We start from the raw sequence: 18154 nt of genomic DNA on the forward strand, positions 1-18154 counted from the left end.
TATATATATATATATATATATATATATATATACCCGTAGCACCCGACGCGAATTCCATTAACGAGGACAGCCGCGGGAATCAAAGTTTTATGAAGGGATCCGAGTGACTTTCCTGTCGACAGTCTAGCCTGTCAGCCAGTGAATTTACCAGCCCGCCTGTCTCCAACCAAGGTCGTTAACCATCCAGTTATTAATGAGATGTTCAACCCGTCAGTCACTATTCCAGCTCGTTAACCATATAACCAGTCATGAACCCAAGTTCCTTATCCATCAAACTTATCATCAGGCTGGCAATCCAGCCAACCATTCAACCAGCCGAGCAGACTAAACACTCACCCAGCCCACTGGTCGCTCAACCATACACTGGACTGACGGGAACGTAAGTCATATCGGGATAAATAAACCCAAAATGGTAAAATAGGATTCAGTATGTTAAGACTGTTGAAGCGATTCATGCATAGATGATATCTCTCTCTCTCTCTCTCTCTCTCTCTCTCTCTCTCTCTCTCTCTCTCTCTCTCTCTCTCTCTCTCTCTCTCTCTCTTGTCCTCCGCAGGTACACCTGTTTACTCAGCTGCTCGACCGATATGTTCATGATTTAACACTGATCACGTTCAGGCCCTTCCCTTGGTCTGGTGACGCTGCTGACACCTCCTCCAACATCAGTCGGATAATGATGTTGATTTCCCGTTCAGGCAAAACTGTTTATTATTACGACACTACTTCACTACTTCTGGCAATATTTGTCAACTTCACCACGGCTGTTATGGCGAAGCTGTTGATCCCCTTCTCCCTCCACCTCCCCAACCCTTCCCATCCACGTTAGTCCTCACAACAGGAGTCTTTATCCCACTATGATCCAAGTTCCATTACGCGAAAAACACAGGAACGAACCACCGACGTTAATGAAGCTGGCACACAGGAACGATACGGTCTATTTGCCGTGGAATAAAAAAAAGATGGAGGAAGTGCGTCTGTTCCTCGCGAGCATAACCCACCACCTCGGGGTATTCTGGAGGGGAAATGCTCCTCCAAGAAATTTTTTCTCTTGAGCTTTGAGGCCCTGAAGAACCATTTCCTACAACCTGGAATCATCCTTTTCGTGACATCTCAGACTCCAGTGCCAGTGTAGATGCTCTGAAGGTTGTGTGAAACATCCCCAAACTAGTAGCAGCGGGAAGAAACACGCGAGTTTAGCGCGTCCTCGTCAATGAGAAGTTGAGATGAACAATCCATTTAGTGAGGTTCAGAAACATATTCCGTGAGAATTCACGTGACTCAAGAGTTGATATTTGCCAGCGAACAAACCAAGGGAACTGGAGAACCACGAGAGACTTGTGTTTGTTCGGACGGTAAAGAAATCTGCCTGAGTGGTGATGGCTGCTTGGTGTTGTGGCTAGTTCAGACGGAGATACAAATTTCTGAGAAGTGGCGGCTCTCACCAGGTGAGGGGGGGGCGGAGCGCGCGGGGGGGGGGGTGCTCCTGTCGGAGGTTCTTAGAAGCGGCGATGTTCTTCGTTGGCAAAGGCGGCGAGAGAGAGAGAGAGAGAGAGAGAGAGAGAGAGAGAGAGAGAGAGAGAGAGAGAGAGAGAGAGAGAGAGAGAGAGAGAGAGAGACTTGGTAGAGACGGGTGGTGGTGAGGTAGTGAAATATGATGGGAAAGGAGGTAACACAATAATAAGGTAAGGAGACAGGAGAGGAGAAGCCTCGCCTCGCTCATATGAGGAAACTGAGGAAAGTGTGTGATGTGTGGTGCTAGACGACCTGGCGCAGGAAACACAGCTCTCAGGAGCCAGGGTTCGAAAGGCCAAAAATTCAGGAAACTTCAAATGCTGTCATAGAATAACAGGGTCACTGAAGATGAACATTAATCAGGCACAAACGCAAGACACAAAGGCTGAAATTTATGACATTAACAATAGTACATACGGGCCTCCGTGGTGTAGTGGTCAGCGTTACTGAGTCAGCTCGGACCAGCTTGAGGTCGGACCCACAAAGGTTCGATTCCCGGGCGTGGCAGTCAGCCTACACCTAACCCAACTTTTTATTCTCCCTTCAGAGCTGGAAGATAAATGAGTACCTGGCTTAGGCTGTGTGTGTGTGTGTGTGTGTGTGTGTGTGTGTGTGTGTGTGTGTGTGTGTGTGTGTGTACAAACACAGGAGTAAAGACATGATACATATACACAAGATTAAGAGAAGGGGCAACACGAGTGTAAACCTCTCTCCGCGTACCAGAAAAATAGTATACAAAAGAAAAAGTCATCACACACACAAACACACACAAACACACACACACACACACACACACACACACACACACACACATACACACACACACACATACACACACACACACACACACACACACACACACACACACACACACATACACGCTCACAAACACATAATTATTTTCCAACTCACACTAAAGCAAACTCACGTGGAAACAAATGGACAATTCTCAAGAGAGAGTGAGCGTGGATGAAGGCAACTGGCGCCATTCATCAGGATTTCTTATCTTGGTAAAACTGAGGCGGACTCCGGAAGATAGAGCCACAGGAAGAATAATGCTTCAGGAACCATAGACTGCGAGGGTCTTTAAAGGACTTCAGTGTCAAGTTGATAACCATCGATCGAAAATTCGCGAACACCATCTTCAGGTGTTCAAGATGATTCTGAAGTACAACTCAGATGTGTGTGTGTGTGTTCACCGGGAGCCATTACTGGAAAATGTCGGCCCGTGTGTGTGTATATATATGTAATCCTACAGAGCAGCTGTAGTTGTGTAATCTATAAACCACGAATGTAAGAACAAACTGATTTAACTGAAATTTGTATTAATTCGTTATTACAAGTGTTGCGTTAGTGCAAAATACTACAGTATATGGTGACCCACTAGACTGTCAGAGGTGTTTAAAAACTTTAGAATTTAACGAGGGTATATTTCACAAGATAAACAAACTTCCACTTAGGTCCGCGCATTTCTCATTCTGCCAGAGATAAAAGCTGAGGTTGTGTTCCAGGGGTGTGAGTGGGAACCTCACCAACCCCGGCCTCGCCTGAGTAACCAGCTGAGGTTGTGTTCCAGGGGTGTGAGTGGGAACCTCACCAACCCCGGCCTCGCCTGAGTAACCAGCTGAGGTTGTGTTCCAGGGGTGTGGGCGGCCTGGGCGTGAATCCCGAGCTGCGTAAGGTGGATCGTCTTCTCAACCCCGCCCAGTACGACCGTCGCCAGACTCCCAACGCAGATACAGGTACGACCACGTTCATACAGGGACGACCACCGTCTACACAGGTACGTACGACCACCGCTAACAATCGTATGTTCTACAGCTGCCCTCACAGGTACGACCATGGCTCTGTAGATTCGGCCACTGTTTATATAAACACGACAACCTCCCAGCAGGTACGACTACGACCCTCACCGCCAAGAACGGATCTATAAAGGGAGGACAACCGTCCCCACACGCACGACCATTATTCGCACGGACATGACCAGCACGCCACCCTAAATTTAGCCACATGAGAATTAGCACCTACGTGGCAACAGTGTTATGTAGGGCAGACAAGCGGCAGCGGTACGAGTGCTCCCCGGAGACTTGTCCATCACCTGCTCCATGTACGAAACCCAACACCACAGCCTTAACTTGGCAACCATTAATCTACTCGACCAAGATGCCAATTTTCTACCAGCGGCGTCCTCAACGATAGGTTCCCTCTCACCACCACACACGACAACAGGTCCCTCTCACCACCACACACGACAACAGGTCCCTCTCACCACCACACACGACAACACGTCCCTCTCATCCCCACACACGACAACACGTCCCTCTCATCTCCACACACGACAACACGTCCCTCTCATCCCCACACACGATAACACGTCCCTCTCACCCCCACACACGACAACACGTCCCTATCACCACCAAACACGACGACAGGCCCTGTACAAGCACGACAAGAGACCACCAGCACAGACCATGACGACAGGCTCCTCCTACGACCACCCAGCACGACGACAACAGCAAGCCCCTCTCGCCACCAGAGGTGACGACAGACCCGTCTCTCTACGACAGGAATAGTAATTCCCACGTTAATTAAATGACGAAAAAAGCCCAGCCCATCCTCGTCTAGGAGGAGGTGGTGGTGGTGGTGGTGGTGGTGGTGGTGGTGATGGTGGTGGTGGTGGTGGTGGTGGTGGAGGTGGTCGGTCGGTCGGCCGGGAGGGCGAGAGGGCGCGTGCCACCTCCACCTCCGGGTAAGTAACTCAGAATTAATGTTTGCACCCACGGCTGGAGGAGGTGGTGGTGGTGGTGCTACTGGTGGTGATGGCAGTCAGGCAAGCAAGCCAGAGGCTTTTCAGACGCTCTGACAAATACCCACGACACACGGAGACGCACATACGCGCGGCGCCGTGCTCCATGGATATCAAGCCTGTATGCATAATTAGACGTCTCAGGAGGACAGACATGAGGAATTACAATCTTGGTTCATATTCATATATATATATATATATATATATATATATATATATATATATATATATATATATATATATATTTTTTTTTTTTTTTTTTTTTTATACTTTGTCGCTGTCTCCCGCGTTTGCGAGGTAGCGCAAGGAAACAGACGAAAAAAATGGCCCAACCCCCCCCATACACATGTATATACATACGTCCACACACGCAAATATACATACCTACACAGCTTTCCATGGTTTACCCCAGACGCTTCACATGCCTTGATTCAATCCACTGACAGCACGTCAACCCCTGTATACCACATCGCTCCAATTCCCTCTATTCCTTGCCCTCCTTTCACCCTCCTGCATGTTCAGGCCCCGATCACACAAAATCTTTTTCACTCCATCTTTCCACCTCCAATTTGGTCTCCCTCTTCTCCTTGCTCCCTCCACCTCCGACACATATATCCTCTTGGTCAATCTTTCCTCACTCATCCTCTCCATGTGCCCAAACCACTTCAAAACACCCTCTCCTGCTCTCTCAACCACGCTCTTTTTATTTCCACACATCTCTCTTACCCTTACGTTACTCACTCGATCAAACCACCTCACACCACACATTGTCCTCAAACATCTCATTTCCAGCACATCCATCCTCCTGCGCACAACTCTATCCATAGCCCACGCCTCGCAACCATACAACATTGTTGGAACCACTATTCCTTCAAACATACCCATTTTTGCTTTCCGAGATAATGTTCTCGACTTCCACACATTCTTCAAGGCCCCCAGAATTTTCGCCCCCTCCCCCACCCTATGATCCACTTCCGCTTCCATGGTTCCATCCGCTGCCAGATCCACTCCCAGATATTTAAAACACTTCACTTCCTCCAGTTTTTCTCCATTCAAACTCACCTCCCAATTGACTTGACCCTCAACCCTACTGTACCTAATAACCTTGCTCTTATTCACATTTACTCTTAACTTTCTTCTTCCACACACTTTACCAAACTCAGTCACCAGCTTCTGCAGTTTCTCACATGAATCAGCCACCAGCGCTGTATCATCAGCGAACAACAACTGACTCACTTCCCAAGCTCTCTCATCCCCAACAGACTTCATACTTGCCCCTCTTTCCAAAACTCTTGCATTTACCTCCCTAACAACCCCATCCATAAACAAATTTATATATATATATATGAGCCAAGATTGTAATTCCACATGTCTGCACCCACCTGCCGAAAATGTTTACCGCGAACACACACTCACCCACTAATGCTCTTATGAAAATATATATCCACTCGCTACCCGGCGTGTACGACGTCTCTGCACGCACTCAACTCCAATTTATGCTTATACACACACTGAGGCTGTGCCTTGTGTGTGTATGTGTGTGCCCTTCTATTTTGCATTGATGATAACGACAGTATTGTATTGGCTATCATGGCTATATAAACAACAAATACGGACACAGACATGTGGCACAGTGGCCTGGTATAGACAGCGGACTTAAGATTCATTTTCTATCGCGTAAATATTCAGTATCATAAACTAACGTTATATACAGAAGCTCCAGACTGACAATCACACAGCCCAATGCATCTACACTGATGGTTCTCGTGACTCCGCCACTGGGAGGGCAGGCAGTGCCTGTGCCAGAAGAGCATTATCCACGAAGAGTACAAAGTTTATTGTTATAGTGTCGGGTTTACGTAAAGAGTATTATAAACCAGGCCACAACTGTGGGCCATGGTACTCACGATTACTTAAGTCTTATTAACATTTAAGATATGTACGGGACAAAATGTTTGTGAAGTCTAACGAATATAAAATGGCCTCATTGGAAACCTGTTTAACTTCGAAGGCGACGGGTGCCGGGAGGCGAGAAGTGTACAAGACCATAATTGCACAGTGGTACATAATAACACAGTGATATACACGGTCATAAAGGATACTGTTACTTCACAGGAGGTCGTAGAGAAGGTATGAATGAGGAATATTTTTCTTGCTGGCAGATCTGAAATTAGATATCGACCTAGTAGCCTTCAGGAAGTCGGGCAGAATGCGGGAGAGTAGGAGGGGCTTGGTGTGTGTGTGTGTGTGTGTGTGTGTGTGTGTGTGTGTGTGTGTGGTGATGGATCTATGTGAATGAGAGACTTTCACGTGTAGTACGACGCGCCGTGAACTATGGCTCTTGTGGGACATACGTGAAATGAATATATTATTATCAATGTGACTTTACTCTTATTTTATTTTCTCACCGAAAACGTTTTGGAGGTTTAGGTATAAAACATGTAAAGGTTTCTCTGAATTCCAGTTAATGTATACATGGCTAAAGAAAGGACAAGGGTCATATATGCTGGTTGGATGGTTGTTTATTCTTGAGGATGATCAACTACCTGGGTCGTTAAGACCGCCATCATCAAGCCATCTACAGCCACCACTCGAATAATCTTTCAACACCTTCTTCAGGTGTTGAGGAAAATACGAAGACCACATTACACTCTCATTAAGCAAGTGGTCCGTGTCCTGTATGTGGTGAGGGTATGTACGTATGTATGTGTGGTCCTGAAAGTATCTCAAACATAAGAGGTTGCTCGAGATTATTTTGGCTGGTCGAGAGATCGAAAGACCACATAACCAACTAACCAATTATCCAACCAATTAACCAACTCTGATTGTTTTTTTTTATTATTTGAAATTTCATGATTCTAAAAATCATATTCAAAATATCAAAATTTCAAAAATCATATTAAAAATTTCACAATTTAAAAAATCATATTCAAAATTTCATAATCTTAAAAAATCATATTCAAAATTTCATAATCTAAAAAATCATATTCAAAATTTCATAATTTTAAGAATCATATTATTGAGTCTAAATTTTGAGGTCATCAGGTCCCTGGAAGTACTTTCTGAAGCAAATTAGAAATTCTCGATAGGAAACATTGGATCGAGATATTGGTTTTAATCAGGAGGAGTTTTCCTTATCATCGACTGACAAGGTTCCATTACCGCTGGGTAGCGGGGACTATTATCTTCAGCCTAGAAGATTTCATTTTTTCCTTCAAGTTTCGTAAAATTCTCCCCTCGAATTCTGTGTTACTAATTCTAATATCAGTCACGCTCTAGTGGATTGTACCCATAAATTTCTTAATCCATTTCCTTCACGATTAATTAACTCTTTTGTTTCTCTTCGCTATCCAGCTTGGCATTACCTTCTCATTAACCAGCTTTTTACCTCCTTAGGAATATAATTGTGTCAGGGAGATGTACTTTATTTCCAAAGTTACATCACATCTTTCCCAGAAGTTTTGTGACTGTAGATGAGGGTAAGACTGTAGGAGAGGGTGTAGGAATGTAGCCGAGGGTAAGACTGTAGAAGAGGGTGTAGGACCGTAAGTGAGGGTAAGACTGTAGGAGAGGGTGTAGGACTGTAGGTGAGGGTAAGACTGGAGGAGAGGGTGTAGGAATGTAGGTGAGGGTAAGACTGTAGGAGAAGGTGTAGGACTGTAGGTGAGGGTAAGACTCTAGGTGAAGGTAAGACTGTAGGTGAAGGCAAGACTGTAGAGGAAGGCAAGACAGTATTGTGAGGGGTAAGATTAATGAGACTGTAAGATGATGAGCGGCCCTGCAGAAGAATTGGTCACTACACAGTGAGTAGCGTCATTATAGAGACCATTGGCACTGCAAGAGCAGGAGTGGCAATGTAAAGACTGATGGTAGTCATCACTGCCCCGACGATGGCTCATACCTGTGAGCACTTCGGCTGACTTGTGAACCGTCTGCCTGACTGCATGACGATTGGCTCAAGTCGCAAGGCGGCCAGGGGCAAGATTGATGAAGACACATGGGCAGACGCGAGCCCCGGATACACTCACTGTCTCTGAGAGAGAGAGAGAGAGAGAGAGAGAGAGAGAGAGAGAGAGAGAGAGAGAGAGAGAGAGAGAGAGCGAGATCCAGCTGACCCCTCTCAATAGCAAGGCGAGTGTTATTGAGATCCCTCCTGAATATTGGTAGGACCCCTCCTGCGTGTCGAACGGGCGTCTCCCGAGTAGTGATGGAGTTTCTCCTATGCATAGTTGGTTCGATTCTCTCCTGAGTGACACAGTGTCGGGTCGCCTCCCTCTACAATGCACTTCACTGGAGACTAAAATCTAATACAGATTTGTCAATGTATTCTAGTGTCTTTAGAATGTCATTTCTTTCACTGGCTATTCCATCTGAAAGATGGTTTCTCCTTGCCAGTTGCTCTAGCCCGCCAGCTGGTCTACCTGACAAATGGTTCTTCCCTTCCAGGTGGCGCCAGCAGGGTCACCATCGAGCTGTATATACGGAGCTTCGGGTCCATAAACCCAGTACAGATGGTGAGTCTCCCTGTCGTCTCTCTCAGATATATATATATATATATATATATATATATATATATATATATATATATATATATATATATATATATATATATATATTGTCTATCGGTCTCTTTATGATTATGTAGATATGTCTCTATACATGATACAGAAGTGCCTTCAGACCTTTTTGGTAACTTTCATCAGAGCACATGAGAGCGCCGTGTGTTCGTCCTCCTACAGCCTTCCCTCCGCCCACGTTCCATCATCAAGCAACACGACTGTCCCGTTGAAACCCCGTTCAGAATGCTGGGGTGAGACCCATCCCCTGTCTGGCTACCATCAACGTCCTCGTAAGGTTCTCCAGCACGGTTGAATTCCCCTAACAGGTCCCTCTATCGCCCGGTCTCCTCCGTGTGGGGTGTATCTCGCGCGTTTGATCACTTTTACAACTGCAGGAGTAGATTAGGAGGGTGATACGAGTAAATATAGGGGAGATTAGTGTTCCGGGGTTCCCGGCGTTTATAGCCTCTTTGGCTACCCGGGTTAAGGTCAGATCTTTAAAGAGGTAAGGATAAATTTCAGAATTAGGTGAAAGAGGAAGTCCGGAGTATTAGAAGAAAGTTTGGCCGCCAAGAGCTGCAGATTTATTGTTATATTCATCAACGTGAACTATAAAGGCCAGTGTTAGTTCGGGTATGGAGATCGCTTCCTCCCTATACTGTCAGCCATGATTATTTTGATCTCATGCGTGAGCCAGTTAGCCGTACATCTGCACATATGGGAGCGATCATCAGCAACCTTCATTACAGATATGAGGCGGCTGTAATGGTGGACCGGCAGTAAAAGTGATTTTATATCTCGTAAAAGGTAATAGAAAGGATAGGAAACAGAACATTGCCCGTAAACGGCTTTGGCGCAACAGCCGTGTGACATAGACACACCATCCATATTTCCTCACACACTCACAGAGTCTTTTCTATTTGGTGGGTTTTCTAACTTGCCTTCCTCTTAGAACCTCACCCTTCCCCCAGGACCTCCCCTCCCATCCTTCGCCTCTTTCAGAACCCCTCTCTCAACCTCCACCTCCACCCCACCCTCCTCACCCTTTACATCACATGCCACCCCCATCACTCACCCTCCACCTCCACAGGAACTCCTCTCTCACCCTACCACTACCTCCCTCAGGACTACTCGGTGGACCTATACCTCCGCCAGCGGTGGGTGGAGCACCGGCTGAACGGCTCCCTGGTGCGGCCCCTGGACTCCAACGACCCCACGCTGGTCAGGATGTTGTGGAAGCCAGAAGTGTACTTCCCCAACGCCAAGGAGGGTGACTTCCAGTATGTGACGGTGCCAAACGTCCTCGTCAGGATCCATCCTGACGGAACCATCCTCTACATCCTCAGGTAGTGACTTCGTCAGCTCATGTCAGCACCATGACAGTCTAAGTACATACAATAATGGTGTTTGTGAGTCTGTCTGTGTGTCTGTCTGGACGCAAAAAAAGAAAGAAAGAATTCGTGCCATAGGGTGTAGCGAAAATAGAAAAAAGTGAAGATGAGGCGGTGTGAAGACTCAGTTTGATGAAGGTGAGGGTGCTTCCTCCGATGATGCTATCCCAGGTAATGCCACACCGTGGGTATTTCTGCTCTATTTTCTGTCGTTTTACCTTGTTCCATCTAGACCGTGTGCAGTCCCAGCAGTGCCATCAACGATGTAGGATGGCCTCAGTGAAATTACCCAATACATTCAGTTGAACACTACGTCCAGTAAACTGCTCAGCACAGACATGCGTAACCCACCTAGTGAAAACTGATGTAAAATGCCCCGTACAGATTATGCATATATATATATATATATATATATATATATATATATATATATATATATATATATATATATATATATATATGAACTATCACAGTACACACAAGAGTGAACAATCCGGTGCAAACTCGTGAACTGTCAAGTACAGACAAACAGAAGCAAGGTCCTGAACCTTGGCCCTTGTTTACCAGTTCAGGACCTTAACCTCAGTGGTGACTTGCTGGTGGTTCGACCTACCACCGCCTCACCTCCATCACTGCTCTCCTCCATCATCAGGCATTCTGGTCAAATCCATCACCAACAGCACTGCTCACTTCCATCACCAGTAACACTGCTCACAAATTTAATTTCAGTAAGAGCCTTTTGAACATTTTCATTAAGTCTTAAACGACAATTTCCATCATGTCTTTTTCCTTTTTTTTCCTCATGGCACATAAAGCTGAAAAGTCATTACAAAATCGAAAGCTTTCACCACATCTTTCCCCACTTATGAAAGATTGAACTCCAATGAGTGGTTGGAGGAGTATGTACACCATGGATCCTTGAGGACCTCAGCATTCTGGGTCTGTAGTTGAGGAGGGTGTGTGACTTGCGTCTTCTACACGCCCACAACAGCATTAGTGATCGTCGGAAAACTTGGCTCCAAGTGAGTACACTCATGTCACACTAGAGTCACACCCACAGATGGGGACCAGCTGTGTGTCCTGGCACGATACAGTCCTAGTTGTTAATACTGATGTATCCTCTCTCTCTCTCTCTCTCTCTCTCTCTCTCTCTCTCTCTCTCTCTCTCTCTCTCTCTCTCTCTAACGCCATCTTCCCCGACGGTATCTTTCGTAAAGACTGTAATTTTTTCCTCTCCTCCTCACAGGCTGAAGCTGAAGTTCTCTTGCATGATGGATCTGTCCACCTTCCCCCTCGACCACCAGACCTGCTTCATCCAGATCGCCAGCTGTGAGTACGACCATCTTCCCCTCTGTGGCCGTATCCCCAGGTGTATGAGGGGTCCGTGCTGGGAGTTCGTGGGAATATGTTGGGCGGGTGTACGTGGGCTGTGACCAGACCTATACTTAACTCTGCATACCTGACATGTTGTTGATTTCATGTGAGCACCGACCAACGACATGTGGAATCACTAAGTCTGTATAACGTACAGTAACAAATGGATCTATTCACTCTGTAAGAGATGTTGATAAAGAGGACTACTGGTAAAATGGTTCAAAAAGAAAAAAAAAGGATCTAGTAGCATGGACGGTAACACTCAATTGACTAGGACGCCAAAGGCTCCCCATCACAGGAAATGGGATAAAACTCCATGGAAGAAAATTAAATCCTAATACCATGAAAGATTTTCTGGCCATGTTCCTGGTACAGTGAACCATCACATGCATTAAGGATAAGGCAATCAGTCAACTGAAATTCATCACAACACATTTCCTGTGGTCTTACGATCTTCAGTATATTCACTAATTTTTTCCCCCATTACGAACATATAACAATAAAATTATATCATTCAAGTCAAAAATGATGTGAGTAAGAGGAAGGGCAGACGGGTACAATCTAATGCTCCTAATCTTTATCACAAAAAAAGTTCTTTAGTTCCCTTCCACTCTTGTGTTCCTTTGTGTCGTCCGAGCTTATATAGTTTCGAGGGAGGGCCATCTGCTGGGATAACCTTTCCCCACCAATCTATCCGTCTTTGTACTGATCAGGGAACAAATACCTCAAGGGGCCCACAGGTAATCAGACTCTCTCTCTCTCTCTCTCTCTCTCTCTCTCTCTCTCTCTCTCTCTCTCTCTCTCTCTCTCTCCCTCTCTCTCTCTCTGTTACCCAGCCGCTTCAACCCTCCCAGTAGACGTCCTTGTTATTAGTTTCCGTGTCCTCCTTGTCACTCTGTATAACCTTCCTCTATATTCACAGTCATGCTTGCTGGGGGCCTCGATATGTGTGTCCTGCACATGTATGTCGTAAGATTATTTCCGTGGGAACCACTGCGGATTGATCACAAGACTGAGAACTGAAGTGGTTTTAATCTTACATTCTGAAGGAATCAATCGTGTGCATCCTGGGGATTAATCTTACATAATGAAAGCATTAATCTTGACACAGTCAAAAGATGAATTGGGTAAGACTGTGCATTCAGAGGGTCAAAATTACGTCGACTTTTTGGTGGGTTAAGCTTAAGCTTTCACAGAGTCAAGCTGAGGATGCTCAGAGAGTTAGGTGTATTAATATTTACGAGTTTGACAATTACATTCTCAGCAGACATGAAGCATTTATCTCAGTGAGTCTCACGCCCTTTTATTGCACTCTCCCAGCGACAATCTCGCCTTACCCTCCCACGCTCTGTCCTCCCCCAGTCGCCAAGACGACCCGGGAGCTGGAGCTACTTTGGTACCGGGAAAAGCCCGTCAAGATGTACCGTCGACTCCAACTGCCTCAGTTCCAAGTCAAGGACATCAGCGTGGACACCTGCACCCAGTCTTTCCATATTGGTGAGTTGTGGGACACCAAGAGCACCCAGGCCTTACCAGAACTGGTGAGCCTTGTAGAACCTACCTACACCCCGTCCTGCCATACTGGTGTGCTTGTATTTAAGCTGTCTCATCCTCGTCCAACCCTAAGTAAGCACATCTCACGGTGTTCCATCCCTTACAATCCCACGTAACTAAAGTAACCAGTAGCTCATGTATCCCCCTTCTCTCTCCTCCCGCGGACCAGGTAACTACAGCTGCCTGCAGGCGGTGTTCCAGTTGAGGCGTAACGTGGGATACCACCTGGTGCAGTCGTACCTGCCTACGCTGCTGATCGTGGTGGTGTCGTGGGTCAGTTTCTGGCTGGATGTGGACGCCATCCCCTCCCGGGTCACCCTGGGAGTCACCACCCTCCTCACCGTCTGCTCAGAGTCCTCTGGTTTCAGGGACAAGATGCCTGCAGGTAGCGCCACCTCTCGTCTCTTTCACTAACTTGTCATGTCTATGTGGACATCAGATCCTCAGACCTCCTGAAAATACCTGGTACATTGTTGGTTCTGAGAAAGATACTTATCTTCCGTCTTCGTGTTCATATCTCCAGTGGTCTTCTTGGTTATTTACCTGTTTCAAGCCTCCAGGGACGAGTATGTGTGTGTGTATGTATGTATGTATGTGTGTGTGTGTGTATGTATGTGTGTGTGTGTATGTATGTGTGTGTGTGTGTGTGTGTGTGTGTGTGTGTGTGTGTGTGTGTGTCAGAAGTCGTCACCATGCAGTGTGTCTGACAGTCTCAATATAACACACATTTTCTTCCTCCTTTTGGCTACTGAAAATCGTATGAATTCTTGTCGACTGTGATGCGATGTGCCGAAGAGGAATTTGTGTCATTAAAGGTGACACTGTATCTTCGGTCGCTGCATCCTCCAGTGCCTGGCAGGTTACCAAGGAGAAAGTTTGAAGTGGTCCTTACTGTGGAGAGCCTGAGGTTCATTCCTCCGGAGGAGAGGAAGAAATGAAATTCCCCTGAAGGTCCACAGGATATTGCGTCTTGTCTCCAGGCAGGACTTGAGGCTAGAATGTTTATGAGCTGGCGACATTTCGGGCGGCACATGTTCGCGATGTTATATCCAATTCCTCACTAACGTTAAATCATTCGGGAAACAGAGATATGAATATTGCACCCAACGATGTACCAGTGTGGCCGTCTGCAGTGTTTAGCGAGACATGAGGGAGTTAATTGGTTGTCCGAGAACGAGCGAGAGTATAGCAGTCATCTGCTGTACGTCAAGTGGTCACGGAAGTGCCTTAAGGCTAACCCGCATTCTTATACGTAGATAACAAAAGAATTAGGTATAAACCTGCAGCGTCTTGCCTGAAAGTTAGACCCTTCAAGTGAGAGTCCGCAGCGGCAATACAAATGGATATTTAAGTATTACGTGGTCGGCCCCATTGTCATAGTGTATATCAGTGTTCACTATGACATCTATCTATCTTCCTTGCACTTGGTCTTATTTTTTGTGAGAATTTCTTTACCTCTTTTTATCTATTCATGCCACAGATACCGGCAGGTAAGGAACCTTGTCTTCTGTAGGAAACTTCGATGGTTCTACGAATTAAGTGGCCCACGGGAAGTATATTACCGCCTCTCCTTGGTATCTGAAAGGTCGTGTGAATATTGCCTTTAGTTGGTATGATCAGTAGAGTCGTGCGTGAGTCATAACATCAGTCGCTGTGGTCGGCAGTGTCGTACGTGAAGGCGCTGGACATCTGGATGGGGTCGTGCACGGCCTTCGTGTTCCTGGCGATGCTGGAGTTCACCCTCGTCAACTACCTCGGCCGACACCGGCGGAGGCTACGCTTCTGGTCCTCCGGTGACCATCCCCACCACGTAAGTCGCACCCATCACCATCCCCTCCACATGAGGCGTCCCCACCACCATCCCCTCCACATGAGGCGTCCCCAACACCATCCCCACCACATGAGACATCCCCACCACCATCCCCTCCACATGAGACGTCCCCAACACCATCCCCACCACATGAGACATCCCCATCACCATCCCCTCCACATAAGTCGTCCCCAACACCATCCCCACCATACGAGTCGTCCCCACCACCATCCCCTCCACATGAGGCGTCCCCAACACCATCCCCACCACATGAGACGTCCCCACCACCATCCCCTCCACATAAGTCGTCCCCAACACCATCCCCACCATACGAGTCGTCCCCATCACCATCCCCTCCACATGAGACGTCCCCAACACCATCCCCACCACATGAGACATCCCCATCACCATCCCCTCCACATGAGGCGTCCCCAACACCATCCCCACCATACGAGTCGTCCCCATCACCATCCCCTCCACATGAGACGTCCCCAACACCATCCCCACCATACGAGTCGTCCCCATCACCATCCCCACCATACGAGTCGTCCCCATCACCATCCCCTCCACATGAGACGTCCCCAACACCATCCCCACCACATGAGACATCCCCATCACCATCCCCTCCACATGAGGCGTCCCCAACACCATCCCCACCACATGAGACGTCCCCAACACCATCCCCACCATACGAGTCGTCCCCATCACCATCCCCTCCACATAAGTCGTCCCCAACACCATCCCCACCACATGAGACATCCCCATCACCATCCCCTCCACATAAGTCGTCCCCAACACCATCCCCACCACATGAGACGTCCCCAACACCATCCCCACCACATGAGACGTCCCCAACACCATCCCCACCACATGAGACATCCCCATCACCATCCCCTCCACATAAGTCGTCCCCAACACCATCCCCACCATACGAGTCGTCCCCATCACCATCCCCTCCACATGAGACGTCCCCAACACCATCCCCACCACATGAGACATCCCCATCACCATCCCCTCCACATGAGGCGTCCCCAACACCATCCCCACCACATGAGACGTCCCCAACACCATCCCCACCACATGAGACATCCCCATCACCATCCCCTCCACATGAGGCGTCCCCAACACCATCCCCACCACATGAGACATCCCCATCACCATCCCCTCCACATAAGTCGTCCCCAACACCATCCCCACCATACGAGTCGTCCCCATCACCATCCCCTCCACATAAGTCGTCCCCAACACCATCCCCACCACATGAGACATCCCCATCACCATCCCCTCCACATAAGTCGTCCCCAACACCATCCCCACCACATGAGACATCCCCATCACCATCCCCTCCACATAAGTCGTCCCCAACACCATCCCCACCATACGAGTCGTCCCCATCACCATCCCCTCCACATGAGGCGTCCCCAACACCATCCCCACCACATGAGACATCCCCATCACCATCCCCTCCACATAAGTCGTCCCCAACACCATCCCCACCACATGAGACATCCCCATCACCATCCCCTCCACATAAGTCGTCCCCAACACCATCCCCACCATACGAGTCGTCCCCATCACCATCCCCTCCACATAAGTCGTCCCCAACACCATCCCCACCACATGAGACATCCCCATCACCATCCCCTCCACATAAGTCGTCCCCAACACCATCCCCACCATACGAGTCGTCCCCATCACCATCCCCTCCACATGAGGCGTCCCCAACACCATCCCCACCATACGAGTCGTCCCCATCACCATCCCCACCACATGAGGCGTCCCCAACACCATCCCCACCATACGAGTCGTCCCCATCACCATCCCCTCCACATGAGACGTCCCCACCACCATCCCCTCCACATAAGTCGTCCCCAACACCATCCCCACCATACGAGTCGTCCCCATCACCATCCCCTCCACATGAGGCGTCCCCAACACCATCCCCACCACATGAGACATCCCCATCACCATCCCCTCCACATAAGTCGTCCCCAACACCATCCCCACCATACGAGTCGTCCCCATCACCATCCCCTCCACATAAGTCGTCCCCAACACCATCCCCACCATACGAGTCGTCCCCATCACCATCCCCTCCACATGAGGCGTCCCCAACACCATCCCCACCATACGAGTCGTCCCCATCACCATCCCCTCCACATAAGTCGTCCCCAACACCATCCCCACCACATGAGACATCCCCATCACCATCCCCCAACTTCGTGTTTACATCATGTGAAGTGGTGTAAGAATTTAATCAAATCTATGAAAGGAAGATGAGACAGGAACCTAGCTGGAGTGGCTTTTAGGCTTCACTCTTCTTTATGGCTCAGCTGACACCACGGGTGGGGTTGCTGTGTCATAACCTCACACCACCGGTAGGCTTCAGTGTTGTGAGTTGAAAACAACCGGCACAAGATACGTGCCATTGATCTCGACCCAGCTGGTACAGGACCCAGACTGCAGGAGGACCCGGGTCCCGCGCGGGACACGCTAGGATCTCGTGTGCTCGCCGGGCCTGCGACGTATGAAGAATCTGTCAAATAAATTACTTTCTAAGACGACGCTGTTTCATTCCCCAGCAACGAAATATAAGTATATTGCTTTCGTACGATGAAGACACGTAGTTTCTGTCTTGATCCTACGGCTCTGTGATGTGTCTGTCTTGATCCTAAGGTTCTGAGGTGTATCTATCTTCATCCTTCGAAGCTTTGACACTATCACCCAGCGGTGACCTCTCCAGCCTGGAAGACCAGGAGGGTCTTAGGACCACTCCTCTGTACTAGTCTGACGCTTGGGAAAGCAGCAGTGGGTTGGGTCATGCTGACTGAACTGGAACCTCTACATTTTCTACCTGTGACCCCTGAACCTTGACCTCAGTCTTGTGGATATTACCACTGACCTTCATATATATGACTGGCCTCATGTAGGTATGGCTTCCCTGACCTGTGAGTCACTGAAACCTGTACCTCTGAACCTTTGACTTATCAGTGTTGATACATGATAATGGAACCTCTGATCTTTGACCCAAGTCTTGGAAGAGAAAATTTATTGACACTTAACGTTAGTACTCACAAAATCATGGTAAGAGACGGCCAATGGTGTATGACGACCTATGGTCACCGAATACCCAATTGTCCTGTTAGAG

At 48.0% G+C, this 18154-nt stretch overlaps 1 protein-coding gene across 1 annotated transcript in view; it reads left to right on the plus strand.

Moving 5' to 3' along the window:
- Positions 1-17553, plus strand: part of LOC139760695 (glycine receptor subunit alpha-3-like) — a 52442-nt gene extending 34889 nt beyond the window's left edge. Inside the window, exons 3-10 of the mRNA XM_071684262.1 lie at positions 3154-3254; positions 8765-8832; positions 10003-10223; positions 11515-11597; positions 13005-13139; positions 13366-13581; positions 14861-15133; positions 17450-17553. Coding sequence (XP_071540363.1) covers positions 3154-3254; positions 8765-8832; positions 10003-10223; positions 11515-11597; positions 13005-13139; positions 13366-13581; positions 14861-15133; positions 17450-17553 — 1201 coding nt within the window. The remainder of the gene's footprint in view (positions 1-3153; positions 3255-8764; positions 8833-10002; positions 10224-11514; positions 11598-13004; positions 13140-13365; positions 13582-14860; positions 15134-17449) is intronic.
- Positions 17554-18154: the final 601 nt, after the last annotated feature.

Source organism: Panulirus ornatus, chromosome 37 (assembly GCF_036320965.1).
Source record: "Panulirus ornatus isolate Po-2019 chromosome 37, ASM3632096v1, whole genome shotgun sequence".
NCBI lineage: Eukaryota > Metazoa > Arthropoda > Malacostraca > Decapoda > Palinuridae > Panulirus > Panulirus ornatus.